Genomic DNA, 18,638 nt, shown 5'->3' on the forward strand with positions numbered 1-18,638 from the left:
GTGTAATTTTTTTAAAGCCCAATTATGGTTAGTTTAAAAGCAGGAACGCAAAACACCATGAAAATATATCTTTATACTCCACAGCTAATTTGAAATCTTTTATATTTTTGTCAATATGATAGCTATTGAAATGAAATTACTTCTGGTTTTAATCTGCATGCTTGGATTTCTAGAGAGACTGAAGCATCTTTTTATGTTCAATGGTTGTTTCTTTCACTCCTGGTAATTATTCAGTTTTCTTGTTGATATTTATTTATATATGATAATCATTTCCTGTGTGCTATGTACTACAGATATTTGTGGTTTGTCATTTACCTGTATATGGTATTGTTTTTACAGAAGTCTTTAATAAAATCTATTAATCTGTTCATTTAGTTTGAGAGTTCTGTATCCTATTTAAGAATTCTTTTCCTATCCTAAAACCCTATAGATATTTCCCTATTTTTTAAGTTAAATGTTTTGCTTTTAAAGTTTTGATGACTTAATTTATCTAGAATTTATTCTTGAATATGAAGAGATTTACCACTGTTGATACAAACTGGCAAACCATGCTTTACTGTGCTTTGCACATGTTACATTTTTTACAAATTGAAGGTTTGTTGCAACCCTGTGTTGAGCAAATATATCGGAATCATTTTTTGCTCACTTCATGTCTGTCTTGAATTTTGGTTAATTCTCACAATATTTTAAACCCTCCACCAAAAAGATTATGACTTGCTGAAGGCTCAGATAATGGTTAGCATTTTTTAGCAATAAAGTATTTTTAAAGTACGTATATATTTTTTTTAGACAATGTTATTTCACATTTATTTCACACAGACTACTTTATAGTGTAAACATAACTTTTATAAGCACTGAAAAAAAATTTTTTTTAACGTGTGATTTGCTTATTTCAGTGCTCTGGAATCCAGCCTGCAGTATCTGCAAGGAATAATAGGAATTTCCCCTCTCTGGTTTGAAATGACATTTATCATCTATTGATCTTTCCATAGAAGTCTGGATGACTTTCTGGATTTGCCATATCAGCAGTCAATTTATCTTATATGTTAAATCAACAGTCTTAATTATTATGATTTTTAAATTGAATCTTAGTACCTGATATAAAGTATTTTGTTGTTCTTCAAAATTGTCTTGGCTCTTGGTCCTTTACCATTCCATACTAATTTTAAAAACAGCCTGTCAAAGCTCTTAAAAGAACCATAATATTGTGGATTTTAACTAGAAGATTAATGTAAGGAATACAAGTTAATTGTAGCCATGAATACAGTTAAATTTGTCATGTATTCAGTCCTTCTCTTATTGTCCTTGGATGTTTCATAGCTTCTCTATAAAGGTCTTAAAGAAATTATTATATTTAATTCTAGGTATGTTACAGTTTAGTAGCTGTTGTAAACATCCAATTTTCTAAATAATTACTGCTAATACACATACTATTAATTTATAGCAAACTATATGAATTCTAACTTTTAGATTCCCTAGATTTTCTATGGAGATAATTATACCACCTGCAAAAGCAGTATAATGAAACTAATTATTCCTATTTTTATTATCTTATAGCATTAGTTAAGGATTTCCTGTATATTGCATTATGTTTTATAATGTATAGTGGGAATGACAGCTGTTACACTCAACTGTTCTTGATTTTCATAGTAATTTACTAAATGAATGCATTTTTTCAGATTAAGAACATTTTCTTTGTCATATTTAAGAATTACGAGGTTGATTATGATGGTATGTCAAGTGGGTTTTCAGAATCTAGTTCTTTTTTATTCAGTTAATGTCAATTAATATTTTCAGATGTTACCTTATCCTTTTATGCTTTCTATGCTGCTGCTGTTTATTTGATAATATATTTAAGATTTGGCCATAATGGTGTATCTTTATCTCATTTTTTTCCTGTACTATATGAAAATTAAAATTCACATAAACATGCAAAGAACTCAGAACAGCTAAAACCAACTTGAAAAAGAAGAACAAAATTGGAGGATTCACTCTTCACAATTTCAAAACTCACCATAAAACAATAATCAAGACAGTGTAGTACTGGCACAGGATTAACAAACAGATTAACAAGAATAGGAGAGAACTGAGAGTACAGAAAAAGCCCTCATATATATGACCAACAGATCTCCAACAAGGGTGCCAAGGCAATTCAAAAGGGAAAGAATAATCTTCAGTAAATTGTAATGAGACAATTGAACAACAAGCAAAAAACTGAATCAAGACCCTTACCTTATACCCTACACAAAAATTAACTCAAATATGAGCCTATAAAACTCTTAAAACATCAAATTTCCCTAGTGGTCCAGTGGTTAAGATTCCACGCTACCAGTTCAAGGGGTGTGGTTTAGTTGCCAGTCAGGAAACTAAGATCCCACATGCCATGTGGTGTGGCCAAAAAATTTTTTTTAGTTAAAAAGAAGAGAAAAAAAAAAAGATCACAACTTTGCTAGGCAAAGATTAGATACAACACCAAAATTGTGAGTAATAATAACAAAAGGATAAATGTAGCTTCATCAAAATTTTTCCTTCTGCTCTTTAAGAGACATGAAGTACAAAGATAAACCACAGACTGGGAGAAAATATTTGCAAAACATGTATCTGATAAAGGATTTGTGTCCAGAATATATAAAGAATTCTCTCCACTCAATAAGATGAGAAATTTTAGAAGAGCTATTTGAAACTAAGTTGAAGATATCATGACGCTATACCCAGTGATGTGCTGGTGTTTAACAACAGACTCCCTATTCCCCAAAAAGGGCTGTAGTTTATCTTTTTCCCATTTCTATGCCTGCCATCACCAAGCTACTAATGTAACACTGCTGAACACAATTAGGAAAAGATACCATTATTTATTTCCACTCTGGAGATACAATATACATAAATAATCAAGAGCATAGATATCCATGTTACAGAATGAGTAGGAAAGGATGAGTTTTAAATATTTATTTGTATTCAAAATAACTTATAATCACCATTTGTAGGCATCAACTCATTATTCTTACAATTTATACATAAAAGCAGCGATTTATCTTGCAGACCCATGGACTATAGTCCACCAGGCTCCTCCACAGGATTTTCCAGGCAAGATACTAGAGTGGGCTGCTATTTCCTTCTCCAGGGGACCTTCCTGACCCAGGGATCAAACCTTGGTCTCCTGTACTACAGGCAGATTCTTTATCAACTGACTTACTAGGGAAGCCCTATCTTGCTTACAAATTGTATCTCAAAGTAACCAAATAATTTATACAGGAAAGTTATAATAGACAAATTCCAGCTAATAAAGGAATTACAGAATAAGAAAATCAGCATTTTGTAATGCTCAAAAAAATAATGGTTCTAAACCACAACAAATAAGTGCTAAGAAAAAGTCAGGTTAAATAGAAGAACAGAATAGTAAATGAAGATCAGCCTGAATCAGCTGATTAATCTTAAACTTAGCTAACTAAAAATAAGAAACTCAGACATGATACATCTCTTTATATGATTTAAAATGAGAACAAAGCACTGGTATTCCTAGAATACGGAACTTGGATCTTATTAAGCCAGTAGAGCTATTTTCACAGCTATTTACCACTTCACAGAAAATAAGTAGATTGAGGAACAAGTCAAAGAACAATGGTAGGGAGAAGTTGGCCAATTCTGGAATGCAGGTCATTTCACTGGACAAATAACCCAGTTTCTCCAACAAATCGACAGCATGGAATGACAAAAGTGAGGAGGAAAGTGATAGAGAAGAAAAAAGATAGCAAGAACAATGGAATTTGGATCCTGATTCAAACTGTAAAAAGACTGGGCCAAGTGGAAAAATTTGGATATGAACTGGGTATTAGCTGCTATTAAAGCTTTAGGGCCAACTCTCTCAAATGTAATAATGACATAGTGATGATATTTAAAAACACGTTTTTCTCAATAAATGATGCCTAAAAGTGGGTATGGCATGAATTTAACATTCTGATTGAAGAAAATGGCAATGAAACAAAATTGGCTAAATGTTGTAAATTATTAGGGCGGAATGAGTTGTACACAGGGGTGTATTATACTTCTCTCTACTTATGCATATGTTTCAAAGTTTCCATAAAAATAGTAAGTAAAACTGTAAGAGATACTTACCAAGAAGATCACTTCGATCTAACAGCAACTCCAGATCTTTATCACTAATGACTTTCTCTCTTGATCCTTTTACTTCCCTATAAGAAAACAAAATACTCAGATCTATAGGATAAATCAAAACTATGAATTATATTTTTCTAAAGTAAAAACAATCTTAACAATCTTACCTTTCATAATCTCTTGATTTTAATAATTCCATTAATTCCTTAGGGTCTAAAAAGTTCTTAGATTGATTTAATCCAGATCGACCACCTTTGAAATGATCTGGAAAAAATTTACAAAAAATAAAAACATTCAAAATTGCTTTTAAAACCAAAATATAACACATTACAAACCAATCAGAATACCCTACATTAAATAAAAAGGACAGACAAACCCAGTGTTGGTAAAAAAGAAAAGCAACTGCAGTTCTCATACTTTGCAGGTGGGAGTAAAATGGTATGTCCACTTGGGAAAAGTTTGGTAGTGTTCTATAGGTAAACATATACCCACCCTAAGACAAGGACAAATAAATACATATGTTCATTAATACTTGTAACAAGAGGACCTTATTCGTAAGAACCAAAATCTGTAAACCAAACATCAATCAATGAAAGAATGGATGAATTATTTCACAATTTAAAAAAAAAATCACAAACTCCTAACATAACAACAGAAATGAATCTCAAAATACGTCAAATATAAGTAGCTAGGCTAAAGAAGAATATGTATGTACAAATGAATCCAAGTGTGAAGTTAAAGGAAAAACTAACCCATGTGACACAAACTGGAATAGTGATTGCCTTCTAGTAAGAAGCAAGAGAGTCTGGGAAATACTGGAAAGGGAAACTTTCTTGGAAAACAGAAATGTTACCTTGATATGGATGACAATTATTTGAGTATAACTTGTTAGAGGCATCAAGCCATACACTTAGCTTAGCTTGGAATTTTACTGTATGTGTATTACACCTCAATAAAATATTGCCGGCATTTAAAAAATTATTTTCAACTTGTTCTCTGAAATTAATCTCTAAAATAACTAAAAATAAAACTTGGGAAAATAAAACTATAAAGACTGTACCTAATTTAAAATCCCCTGGTAGCTCAGCTGGTAAAGAATCCACCTGCAATGCAGGAGACCCCGGTTTGATTCCTGGGTTGGGAAGTTCCCCTGGAGAAGGGATAGGCTACCCACTCCAGTACTCTTGGGCTTCCCTGGTGGCTCAGTTGGTAAAGAATCCACCTGCAATGAGGGAGACCTGGGTTCGATCCCTGGGTTGGGAAGGTCCCCTGGAGGAGGGTGTGGGAACCCACTCCAGTTTTCTTGCCTGAAGAATCCCCATGGACAGAGGAACCTAGCGGGCTACAGTCCATGGGGTCACAAAAAATTGGACACAACTGAGCAACTAAGCACACAGCACACACAATTTAAACCAAATTCAATAAACAAAATATAATGTATTTCATCATTCAAATCCCTAAAAGCAGCACAGGTGAAAAAACTTTAATCTGCACAAAATCTTACTTGGACCAAGCACCTTTTTCCTTCAACGGAAATTCTAACTACAATCTGAATGCTGCATCAAGTCAAATTAAAGATGTCTAAAACCTAATCCATTATTTCTCTCAAAATCAAATACACTGGAGAAAGTTTTTGTGAGTAGAAAAGCAGCATAAATTGTTAGTGATATTCAACATTATTATGATTTCTCTACGCTTCAAAATGTACAGAAGATGATTTTCAGTTTTTTTGTAAGGCAGCCATCAAGTCATTTCCCCAACAGAATTTTATATCGAATAAACAAAAGCAGAACTCCAAGGATTCTCAGGGAACAGAATATAAAATGCCAATGCCTCACCCACATCACTTTCCCTATTTCTCAGAATCTTTTCTAGATAAAAAAACGCTGTATTTTTAATATTGTATTACTGAAACTATAAAAAGGGTATACTGGAACCAAGTATATTTTAAATAGTGGGGGCTCAGCAAAGTAAGTACTTTTATTGTAGCACTACTTCAATATACCTTTAATCTTCTTTTTTTAAACTGTAGTTGCTTTACAATGTTGTGTTAGTTTCTGCTGTACAGTGAAGTGAATCAGCTGTATGTATACATATATCCCCTCTTTTTTGGATTTCCTTCCCATTTAGGTCACCACAGAGCACTAAGTAGAGTTTCCCGAGTTAGACGGTCAGTTCTCATTAGTTACCTATATATATATACATAATAGTGTATATATGTCCGTCCCAATCTCTTAATCCATCCCACCCTGTAAGATAGTTACAGAAAAACCAGAATGAACTCTTTGGCCAACCCAATACCATATGATCCAGCAATTCTATTCTTGGGTATATATCTGAAGAAAACAAAAACACTAATTTGAAAAGATGCATGCATCCCAATGTTCATAGAAGCATTATTTATGATAGCCAAGATATGGAAGCAACCTAAGTGTTCAACTGATGAATGGATAAGGAAGAGTACAAAATGGAGTATTAGTCATCATAAAAAAAAAGAAATTCTGCCATTCGAAACATGGATGAACCTACAAGGTATTATGATTAGTGAAAAAGGACAGAAAGACAAATACTGTATGCTAAAACTTATATGTGGAATCCAAAAAAATCAAACAAGAAAACAGACTCACAGATATAGAGAACCAGTGGTTAGTGGGGAGGAGGGAAGGGGCATTAAAGTCATTATTTTTCAATTGCTTTAAATGGAGTAAAGTATATAAAAGTTGTGAATTACTATGCTGTATACCTGAAACTAGCATATTAGAAATCAACTATACTTCAATAAAACTTTTTTTAATGAAAATAGAGAATAATCAATTACATCATGTCAAAGCACCATGACAGACTTCAGACTTTAAGATACTTTAAAAGTACACAAAAACCACTACAATATTGTAAAGTAATTAGCCTCCAACTAATAAGAATAAATGGAAAAAAAAATGTACACATAGCTTCAAATTCCCCACTGCCTATTTAAATCTTGCACTGATTTCTTTTATAAAGAAAGTAACAACAATAACAAAACTCACAACACACAACAGACAACTGAAGCAACAAAGTACTACAAAATATTATTTACTTTTGTGGATGATCAACTTTTCCAGTTTTCTTTTAGCAGCTGCTCTTTCCACAATTTTCTGATCAATAGTATTTGCTGTAACAAGACGATATACGACAACTGGCCTTGTCTGACCAATTCTATGACATCTATCCTGGGCCTGAAGATCAGACTGGGGGTTCTTAAAAGTTAAAAAGAAAAACATTTCACAGTTGAAGGTTAAAATTAGTTAAACTCATACTATGTGGGTAGTGTCAAATAGGATGATCCAACCAGAATCTTTTAAACAGTGCCTTAACTCAATTTAGGCTTCTAAGCATTACTTCAGAGATAAAAATACATTTTTAAGTCTTTACACACAAAACACTTGACAAAGAAATGATTCTCATCTTATAGTGGATATGTTTTCAAAACAGGTAAATGAAATTGCAAAATATACAATGAAAGATTAGAATGGAAATATAATCTGTGTATTGCTATACTTCCTACTTACCCAATCACTATCATAAATGATAACAGTATCTGCTGCAGTCAAATTAATGCCCAGGCCACCAGCTCGGGTACTCACTAAAAAGATAAACACATCTGGATCTGTGTTGAAGTTGTGTATCTAAAAGCAAAAGGGATGTAAACATAAGGAATTAAGAAACTGTTCCTTCCTGGAATGTGGATAAAAAACTGACTAGTAAGTAGCAGTAGCTATCTTATCACCATCTGTTTATCAGCAAAGGAGGGGGAAGGCAGTGGTGTGCCATGGGACACATAAGCCAGCATTCTTCAAGCTGGGTATAGTTCTCAAGCATCTATAGAACTTCTGATGTGGGATAAATAAATACTGACAGCCCCAGAAGCCGTAAAGTAGAAAAGACCAATTTGGTGGAAAAGAGATAAAACTATCAGATTCATCTCCCATGAAACAAAATAATCATGCCTATTGCCCAGGTTGTGGCAATAAACCAGAGGCCCTAGGATGTAAGTCTTTTTATTTTTTGGTTGTGCCACAGGGCGTGTGGGATCCCAGTTGCTCAGCCAGAGACCCAACTTTGTACCCTCTGTAGTGGAAACACAGAGTCTTAACCACTGGACCACCAGGGAGTCCCTACGTCTATTGAACATTACTTAAGAAATCAAGAAAAGAGTTACAAAGAATTAAGTATGTATGACATAAGCAGTCTTACATTTTTTTCTCTCTCTGAATATGACATGGATCCATCAAGCCTGCTAAAGCTGAAATTTCTAAAGTGACAGTAATCCATCAAAATGTCCAACATTCCTGTCATTTGTGAAAAAAGCAGCACCTGAAATTTAAATATACCTTAGTATCTATACTTACTAACAAAAAATAATTATATAGCCAAAAGACCAATCAAAAGTACCAAACCTTGTGACCTCTGGTTTTTAGTTCTGGCAGCATTCGATCCAAAATTAAGAATTTCCCAGAATTTGTTACTAACTCTTCATCAACCTTGAGCAGAGAAAGGAAAAATTAAAAAAAAAAAAAGAAAAAATAGAACAAATAATAATCTGTTTTTGTCAAAATAAAAACCATGTTTACAGGTTTAAGTTTTCAATGACAAATAAGTCCCACCTTTTAAACTAACTTTGTTATTTGACCTTTTTTATCAGGAGATAGTTCTCAAGGAAAGATATACTATAGAATTTAAAATCAATGATCTCACAAAATATAAACTATAGTTTAAGTGTATACTTAATCTATCCTCCCCACCCCTCACCCCAAAACTATATAATAAAACATTAAGTTCAACTTAATGTTGAGGTTTATTCTTTATAACTGAGTACACTTTCAACCAAATGTGTATGAAAATTACTGCCAAAATTCTTAGTAGAAATGAAAGAAAGTGTAAGAGCTTATAAGTAACCTAAATATCAAAGATGAAATTAATCTTCTGATGAATTATCAATCACTGCCAGAGATTATCTTCTTCCTTGTTCAATGAAAAGCTTTAAAGCAGTCTTCTTAATTGGGGCAAATTTGTCCTCCACCCCCAGGGTATACTGGGCAGTGCCTGAGATATACTTTAGGTTGACACAGCTGGGGGGAGGGGAATTACTGTGGCATCTGGTGGCTAGAGGCTACGGATGCTGGACAACTGGGCTATAGCCCAAAAGCCTGTATCTCCTTAACCAAGAATTATCTGGTCCTAAATGTCAATATGCCAAGGATGAGGAACCTACTCTAAAATTTAATCTGGGAGCCTGCAACTCAACATCAACTTTTTGTTCTGTTCTGTGGCTATTCATTGAAATTTAAGCAATGAGCAGTCATATTGCCTTTGACAAGCTGAATACTAACTAAAGGAATACTGAAAAGGTGACAACAATCTCTAAAACAGACACTAAGTAAAACATGGAGTGGAAGCCAACTGGTTACTAAAAAAACTTACATTTCTAATGTCACTCTAAATTTAGGAGGATTCTTAGCTATTTATACAAAACATATAAATAAAATATTAGTTAGCTTACATATAGAAAACAACCTTTATCTGGGGGGAGAAGACTATCATCTCTACTTACTAAAAAGATTACAATCTTCATGACAAACAGCAAAGTATTTACTGCAAATAATAACAAAATGACACTTTCAAATGACATAAAAAAGTCACAGAAATCAAAATAGTATATTATTAAATAGTATTTACCTTAAACTCTTGTGTAACTGGATCTATAGGGTACTCAATCAAATATGGATGGTTACAGCATTTTCGAAGTAGCATCATTATATTCTGCAACTTCAGATTAACTTCAGATTCTATAGGGACATTTGTTTCCACAACAGTTCTGCCCAAAAATGTATAATCCATGAATACAAGAAATAAAAAAAAAAATACAGTTTAAAGAATACTTTTAAAATATCTATTTTTAAACTCACACCTTTCTCGGTCTGCCTCTGGCTGTATTTGGCTGATCAATTTTTCTAATTCATTAGGGAAATCATCTATTTTGCTGTAATCTACTGACTTTCTAGTTCGGCGTTTTGGTCGTCCAGTGGGACTCAGCTCAACTGTTTCTTTCTGTAACAGAACAAATTAAAGGAATATCTGTTTAAAAAGCATACCCTTAAATTCTATACATACATATATATAAAGTAGGGCATAATATTTTTATGTACAAAGTGTTTTAAGATATTAAAAAACTTTTGTCTTTCATCACTGAATTTCATAATTTTCAAAGGTGCAAAACAAGGATCCATAAACTATAGCCAAATGCAAACGTTTTCCTGTGAAATTTCATTATTTTAACACTGATGCCCATATCTAGTTTCAGAGTTAATGCATTCATATCACAGTGGAAAAAAATGATAAATATAACTTCTGAATTTATATAAAGGAATTTAATAGCTTTGGGCTAAAATAAGACCCTGTGTATCATTACAGAGGGTATTTCTTTGGATTGGTATAATACAGCAATGAAATTCCTCCCAAAAGACAACTTTTAATTTTCTAACAGCTAAAAAGTCAGAGATTCCTTTAATTAAAATAAAAATGGTCTAATGATTGTACAAAACAAAGATGCATAACCATGAGTACTTTGAAAAGAAACACAAAGGTACATGGCAAACAGTCAAAAATCTGGACATCTCAACAAAATTTAAGGGTCTCCTGATCTCCAGTTGTAAGATAATCACATTCCAATTCAATTTCTTATAATATGATGGGAGACTAAAAGAGATGCTTCTTTCAGAGAGAGGATTTTATTTAAGTTTTTGGCTACCAACACCCTCCTGTAAAGGGATTATATATTTGAGGTGACTGGTCTAGTTGGCAAGCCTTAGTATACTGTGTGCTTGCTCAAATTTATTTTTAAGTTGACCCCCACACAGTATTTCAGATGACTATAAAGCAGTTATTGCAGAGACCATCACTTGAACTTTAGACAGTTTTTGCTATTGGCCTGATGCCTTATACTCCAATTAGAAATTCAACCTCAACAAGTCATGAAAACAGGTAATGAGCCTTATTATAAAAATTCATGAAAACAGGCGATGAGCCTTTTAAGACTGAAATGAACCATGAAAATTTTCTATGCCAACTGTCATTTACAGGTTATTTCAAGTCCACACTCTACCTCACTGGATCCAAACATGTTTGCAATTGTACGGTTCACAATGGCTGTGTAAAAGATCTCTTGTTTCTTTGAAAGTGGTGCATAAACAACTACTTCTCGTTTAGGAGGAACTTCAAGGGCAACATCAGATTTTAGTCTTCTCAGTAAGAAAGGTGTTAAAATCTAAAATTTAAACATGAATAAATACATGTAAACATTAAACATTTCTGTATTTTCAAGGAATATTCTCCCAAATACCATTTTATCCCTTCTTCTTTTCTTCCTATATGAACCTATCACATCTCAAAAAGTGATATAAAATATCTCCATGAAATTTTCTGGACCAGACCACATGATAAACTCACAGTGTTTAACTGTGTTCACAACTTATTAATTTTACAAAAATTCTAGTATAACTTGAATATTTTAAAAAGCAAAAATAAGAAGATGGTATATATACTTCTTAGGGATAAAGTTGTAGCCCATATTTTTTAAAAGTGAGGTTTTGAATTAGTAAAAAAACCAAAAACAACTGACCCAGAAAAGTAGACATGAAAAGTCTCCTTCAGTAAGTTTTAAAACTTCAGACTTAAAAATTATTCTTTCATCAGCTGTGATGACAAGATATTTCCACATTTTAAAAACAACAGAGAAGCAATAATTATACCATTATCAAACTGTTCTGGGGTTTAAAAGACACCTTTACAGCCTTATCTTAAAATTTACATATAGAAAGTTCATTTTTAGGGCTCTGTACTTAAGTATTTCACAGGTATAGAGCGAAGCACAGTAAGACTTTAATTTAGCCAGAAACAGAACATTACCAGCAGGTTAAGAAAAAAGTATCTGTAGGCAGCAGTCCAGAAACAAATACACCTAGATGCAATTATCAGAAAAAAACATTCATATGATTTGAGATATTATTTTTACCTTGATTTCTGTACTGTCTCACTTCAAAGTCAAAAAACTTGAAAAGCCAAAAAAACTTTTTCAGAAAGATTTTGAATAAAATTGTCAAAGCACAATTGAGAAGAAATTCAGGCCCACATAAGAAACTTTTGAAAAACTGTATTTGTTTAAAGACAGATAGGATAGATAGAATCTGTATAAAATGGCAGAATGGATCACACAGTTTATAAGTAAATTATGCAACTATTATTGGCAAACACTGCATAAAAATCACTTATTTTTATTTTTGGCTGACAAACATGTATATAACCATTACAGATAAAATGAGTATATGTGGAAAGGACAAAAGTTTGAAAAATCACTTTAGTTCTGCTATCATACCATGAGACCTCTGGAGGAGGGGAAAGGACAGGAGAATAAGTTAAACAGGGGTGCAGGAAGCTCATTTTTCAAAATCTACAACAGGCTGTATAGGTAATTTCTAAGGTGTCTTTTTTATTCTGTGAGTCTATAGTAAGCAGAATAAGAAAATCAAAAAACCTGATGCAGCATATGTAATACATTCTGTTCTCTCTCTTTAGCAATAATATCTTCAGCAGTTTCAGAAAGACTAGTGATATCAAACCAAGATTCAAAGCTGTAAAAGAAAAAATTATAAGTTAACCTATCAATATAAATCAATTACATTAATACATTTTTACATTTTAAACTTTATATTAATCTGTATATTATGAAGCAGCATTTTTCCAAAGGGAACATTTTTTCTGATTTATAAATATATTATCTTACGATAGTATAAACACCAAATAAACATTAAGGTACATTTTTTCCCCTCTTTCTTTAAAGGCAGACTTCATTTGGATATGTCTAGAGTTCTGGAAGCTTGCCTACCCCATGTTCTCCTACAAATGGATCTTGAGACAGGTCCACCTCTATTGGGAAACACCCTCTTCCACCAAATATGCACTTCAGGAAGAATGCACATAGCTCATTCATGGGAGGAAAGGGACACTGGCCTCGATAGTCAAAGCCACCTTAGCTATCAGTGGGATAACAGATGTCACAGCCACATCACCCTCACATCCTAAGATACACATTTTATGAAACATTTTAATAAAGTTATAGAAATAAAAACTGTCTCTGAAAATCAAGGGCATATGACTCTCTTTCTTTTGGTAAAAATGTGACCCACTACAATGTTTTAGTATTCAACATACATGAAGGCCGATAATGATTTCTATTAATATCCTTAAGGTCTTCACAATGTAAAACAAAACAAAACAAAGCCATATTAACATGAACTATTAAATATAAGCATGTCTGCACTAATATTGTCAGTACATACAATTAGGGAAAATGGTAATAACAGTAGATAGACCAGATATTCCCAAAATTTCATCACCTGAGGCACGTTTTATGAATTCAGATTCCCAGCTCCTACTTCCTAACTCAGTAGAAATGCACAGGACCTGGAAATCTCTTTCAATAAATGTTCCCTAAGACAGCCTGGCCTTGGGCTAACATCCTGTTACTCGAGAAGGAACACATTCTCAAAAACATTAAAAGTTACTTTCCCATATAAAATTAACTTTCTTACTTCGCCGATGCCAAAGTATAAACCAATTATTTTTACTATTTTTAATGTCTGGTAGACATTACTTTTCCATTCTGAGCACATTGATTTTCTAAAAACTATGTTTATATTTTGTTCTTTATGATATATGCTTCAAATACAGCTTCTAGAATAAAAAACTTGAGGGTGAAACTGAGAGACCTTGGTTATATTTTTGAGTCTGGCATTATCTAGTTATATTTTTAATAATTTGACACTTGAGTTTTCTTATGTGAGATAGCAGACGGAGTCAACCTCTATCCCTTGTTTTTAAGAATATAATGAGAAAAATCCATATGAAAGTGAAAGTTAAGACAATAAGGAACTTTATAAAATTATTTTAAGGTAGAGAATTCCCAGGGTCCAGTGGTTAAGATATTGGGAGCGTTCACTGCCATGGTTGCAGGTTCAATCCCTGGATGGGGTATTAAGATCTCACAAATCATGTGCCATAGTCAAAAAAAATAAAAATAAAAGCTAAGCAGTATAAAAGTTTTCCTTTAATAAATACAATAAAAACTTAAAAATCACTTTTATCTCTTCTCATAATTTGTGTCAAAAGTAGAACTTACTAGGGGAGGGGGATTTGGAGGAAGGTGGTTAAAAAGTACAAACTTCCAGTTATAAAACAAACACTAGGGATATGATGTACAACATGACAACCATAGCTAACACGGCTTAATGATACATAGTAAAGTCGTTAAGAGAACAAATCTCATCACAAGGAGGAAAACTTTTTCTTTTTATTGTATCCATTTGAGATGATGGATGTTAACTAAACCTACTGTGGTAATCATTTCACAATATATGTAAATCAAACCATCATACTGTACATCTTAAACTTACACAGTAATGCATATCAATTATTTTTCAATAAAACTAGAAAAAAATAGAGAACATATATACTACAAAGAACTAGCCAAAAGCTATGATTGAAGTCCAGCTACCTAGTAGAAATTAATCTATGAGCACAGATTTTGAGACATTTAGAAAAACATAGGTAATCATTAAATAACTGGCTTACCTACCTTTTCAAGTCATCAAATACATCTGGCAGCAAAAAGTTTAGCAATGACCAAAGCTCTGATAAATTGTTCTGCAAAGGAGTACCAGTCAAAAGAAGTTTGTTATCCGCATTGAATCGTTTTAACTCCCTAATTAGGCGGCACTTCATGTTCTTAATTCTGTGTCCTTCATCTACTATTAAGTATTTCCAATAGCAATTCTAGAAAAGGAATTCAGGGGAGACATTTTATATGATGGTTTCACAATTTCTCCTAAAAGCAATTCTAAAAACAAAACCACTTTATTAGGGATGAATGTCCAATTTTATTGAATGGTATCTGTCTATCTATTGAGATAATCATGTTTTCCTCTGATCTACTAAGAGAGTAAGTTAGATTTTCTGAAACTGATATATACTTGTACTCCTAAAACAGTCCTCACTTGGTCTTAAACTAATAAAGTGCACCTGCTGTTATATATTTAAGAATCTCCATTCACATTCTTTAGGCAAAGTAGTCAGTCCTAAAAAAGGAACTGACTTTGTTAGTTCTATATGCTCTGAGACATTAAATAGCATTAGAATTTTCATCATAGCCAGAAAAATAAAATTAAAAAAGAAAAAAAAACCAGGAAAAGAGAAAAAAATTATTTAAATGGTGTTGTGGCTACCAAGATTTAAGTGCCAAAGGCTTTAATTTTCTTGTTACAGACTACAATCTTCATCTCAATCTTTTGGTTAATATAAACCTCCAGGTTCTAAAGGAATATACCCAATGCAATCTATTCCATCAAAAAAAAAAAAATAAACAAATGCTACTGGAAGGTGATATAAATTTTCAGAAATGTGATTTATGGATTACAAAGACTCCTATAATACCATTCGTACCTGTAATGTACTTCGGTCTCTCATGGCTATCTCAAATGAAGTGATCACCACAGGATGAATCTGGAGTGTCCCTTTCCGTTCATGAATGTGCTTCACCAAAATTCGACGCTCTTGCTGGGCCCCATGATATAACATAGTAGGAATCTAAAAGATTTTATTAGATTGATTGGTAACAAACTTTAGAACAAAATATAAATAACAACAATTTGGAAAATATGAAGTTAAACATTTCTGAGAAAAAAAATATAATTTAACTTAACTTTACTTCTATCTTTCCATAATAAAATGAGTCAATCAATTTTAATTGCTGGGCTACAGTGGGAGGATAGAAAGATCCACAAAAACAAATCAAGTGTAAGGTGAGAGAGATGGCAAAGTTATTTCTGGAATGTGTACCTCTCATAAGGCAAGGATGTGGCTAAAACACATATGGAAGGAAAACATCATAATAAGGATGAATAGAATTAAAAAATAAATTCTACTGAGGTCTGTCTCAGGTGGGTCAAAGTATTCAATACACTAAAAGTCACCCAGGGATGTTACAGGCAAGATTTCTGAGATGACTAATACGTAGTCTACATAAACTTACAGAAGGTATTGCTGATATTGAAAGATAAGTTAAATAAGATGCAATGCTACATAGAAATCAACAGAATTATAATAAGACATCTATAACTTAATTCAGGCAACAAAACAATAAAATATGTGTAATGTTAATATATTTAACAGAAGGAAGCATGTCTTACTTCTGGTGTAAATCTTTTGAATTCAGCCATCCAGTTAGGAAGTGTTGACAGAGGGCCACAGACGAGAAAAGGTCCAGGTACACCTCTCTGAATCATCAATGCAATTGTGGCAATGCACTGAACTGTCTTCCCCAATCCCATTTCATCTGCTAAAATACCGTTAATTCCATTTTCCCAAAGCATCTGGACAAAAAATATACACTCTATTTGAATGCTGATATAAACATCTATTGAATCAGCAGTTTATTTCTTCCTTTAATCCAAAGAGGATAATTATGCTAAGACTGACATATTCACATTAAGTTATAAAAACACTGTGTGAACTCAGTTTCCAAAGCCATAAAAATGTTGGTAGCCTTGAATAAGATAAATTTTCACTTTCAAAAACTTACTCTGGGTAAATAAATTAGAAAATAAGTATTTACACAGAAATATATGTCTTATATATAATAGTGACACACAGAAGGAACAGCTCAAGTTGTGTTATATCATAATAATAGGTTATTGTATAGAAATGAAACAGTATCTTGTATCAAAATTGAGGACGTATTACCCTAAGCCATTCCATGCCTTCCACTTGGTACCACCGCATCACTCCTCCTGTGAAGTGTTTTGGTTGCTGAAAGGGTACTGGCTGTCCATTACATTTCCGAACTGGGTCAAAAAAGAATTTCGTATTTTGCCTAACCGTTTGAGATAATCTATCTTTAATTTTACTATTTGAATCTTTATTTTTCTGAAGATCTTCTACACACATATTAGAAGAGGAGCTCTCATCCTGTAAAGAAAAAAGTTCAGATAAAAGTTTAATACATAATTATGCTGCTACCCTCTTAATCAGAAAATGTAACTACTAATCAAAATTTGCAGTCACATAATCACAGTAAAGATCACTTCACATGTTGAATAAAAATCTATAGTTAGTTCTGTTCTAGAATATAAAAATTATTTACTTTCTATAAGTAATTACCTTCACTACAGGAAAAGGGACAAAGTACACATAGTTTAAAACTCTATCAAACTTAAAGAGTGTCAATTTATCTGTGACACAGCACCAACTTTTGACCAAAGGTAGACTTCATTGGTTAGCTATGCCCAAATTCAATTTTAAGAATATGAAAACAAGGATTAAGTCAATTCAAATGAAGTCCTATAATTGATGCCAACAACTGAATATTCAACTGGAAATATAGGGAACATGAGTTTCACCACTCCATACATTAAAATCTGTGATTAAATGATATACCTAAACATCAAACCAAGGACCATAAAGCTTTCAGAAGAAAACAGAGAATAACTTTGTGATAAATTTTCACAAGGTTATCACAAACCTTGATAACCGTGTGATAGACAAATACTTCTTATATAAGATAAAAAGAGCACTAACCACCAAAAGAAAAAAAGTAATGATTTGGACTATTACAAAATTTAAAATTTTCTGCTTATTGAAAGATATCACTAAAAAAAGATATCATTAAGAAACTAAGTAGGCAAGCCAGGAACAGAAAGAAAATACAGTATATATATCTGACAACGATCAGAACTCATGTATCAACAAAAATACAAATAACACAATAACTGGGCAAAAGATATAAACAGAAACTTTACAAAAGAAAACACATTAACAGTCATTACAAACACAAAAATTAACTCTACATTAGTAATTAACAAAATAAAACTACATACGATTCATTTCACAGCTAAGGTTAAAAAGACTAATGACATGAAATGCTGGCAATGATATGAATTCAAACTTTTATACACTACTAGTGGAGAGTCAGGAAGCAACAGTTAGAACTGGACATGGAACAACAGACTGGTTCCAAATAGGAAAAGGAGTATGTCAAGGCTGTATATTGTCACCTTGCTTATTTAACTTACATGCAGAGTACATCATGAGAAATGCTGGGCTGGAAGAAGCACAAGCTGGAATCAAGATTGCCGGGAGAAATACCAATAATCTCAGATATGCAGATGACACCACCCTTATGGCAGAAAGTAAAGAAGAACTAAAGAGCCTCTTGATGAAAGTGAAAGAGGAGAGTGAAAAAGTTGGCTTAAAGCTCAACATTCAGAAAACTAAGATCACGGCATCTGGTTCCATCACTTCATGCAAAATAGATGGGGAAACAGTGGAAACAGTGTCAGACTTTATTTTTTTGGTCTCCAAAATCACTGCAGATGGTGATTGCAGCCATGAAATTAAAAGATGCTTACTCCTTGGAAGGAAAGTTATGACCAACCTAG

The 18,638-nt window shown here is 32.8% G+C and overlaps 1 protein-coding gene across 2 annotated transcripts in view; it reads right to left on the reverse strand.

Moving 5' to 3' along the window:
* The window catches only part of HELLS (helicase, lymphoid specific), a 38,396-nt gene that overhangs the window by 743 nt on the left and 19,015 nt on the right, over positions 1 to 18,638 (reverse strand). For both annotated transcript variants that reach the window (XM_070464114.1, XM_020912867.2), the window contains 14 exons: positions 16,945 to 17,169; positions 16,392 to 16,574; positions 15,646 to 15,789; positions 14,783 to 14,979; positions 12,683 to 12,779; positions 11,255 to 11,416; positions 10,061 to 10,200; positions 9,829 to 9,967; positions 8,550 to 8,633; positions 8,347 to 8,466; positions 7,662 to 7,778; positions 7,190 to 7,349; positions 4,281 to 4,377; positions 4,114 to 4,190 (listed from right to left, as the gene is read on the reverse strand). In XM_070464114.1, the coding sequence (XP_070320215.1) occupies positions 4,114 to 4,190; positions 4,281 to 4,377; positions 7,190 to 7,349; positions 7,662 to 7,778; positions 8,347 to 8,466; positions 8,550 to 8,633; positions 9,829 to 9,967; positions 10,061 to 10,200; positions 11,255 to 11,416; positions 12,683 to 12,779; positions 14,783 to 14,979; positions 15,646 to 15,789; positions 16,392 to 16,574; positions 16,945 to 17,169 (1,942 nt within the window). The remainder of the gene's footprint in view (positions 1 to 4,113; positions 4,191 to 4,280; positions 4,378 to 7,189; positions 7,350 to 7,661; positions 7,779 to 8,346; positions 8,467 to 8,549; positions 8,634 to 9,828; positions 9,968 to 10,060; positions 10,201 to 11,254; positions 11,417 to 12,682; positions 12,780 to 14,782; positions 14,980 to 15,645; positions 15,790 to 16,391; positions 16,575 to 16,944; positions 17,170 to 18,638) is intronic.

This window comes from Odocoileus virginianus, unplaced genomic scaffold (genome assembly GCF_023699985.2).
Source record: "Odocoileus virginianus isolate 20LAN1187 ecotype Illinois unplaced genomic scaffold, Ovbor_1.2 Unplaced_Contig_15, whole genome shotgun sequence".
NCBI classification, from domain to species: domain Eukaryota; kingdom Metazoa; phylum Chordata; class Mammalia; order Artiodactyla; family Cervidae; genus Odocoileus; species Odocoileus virginianus.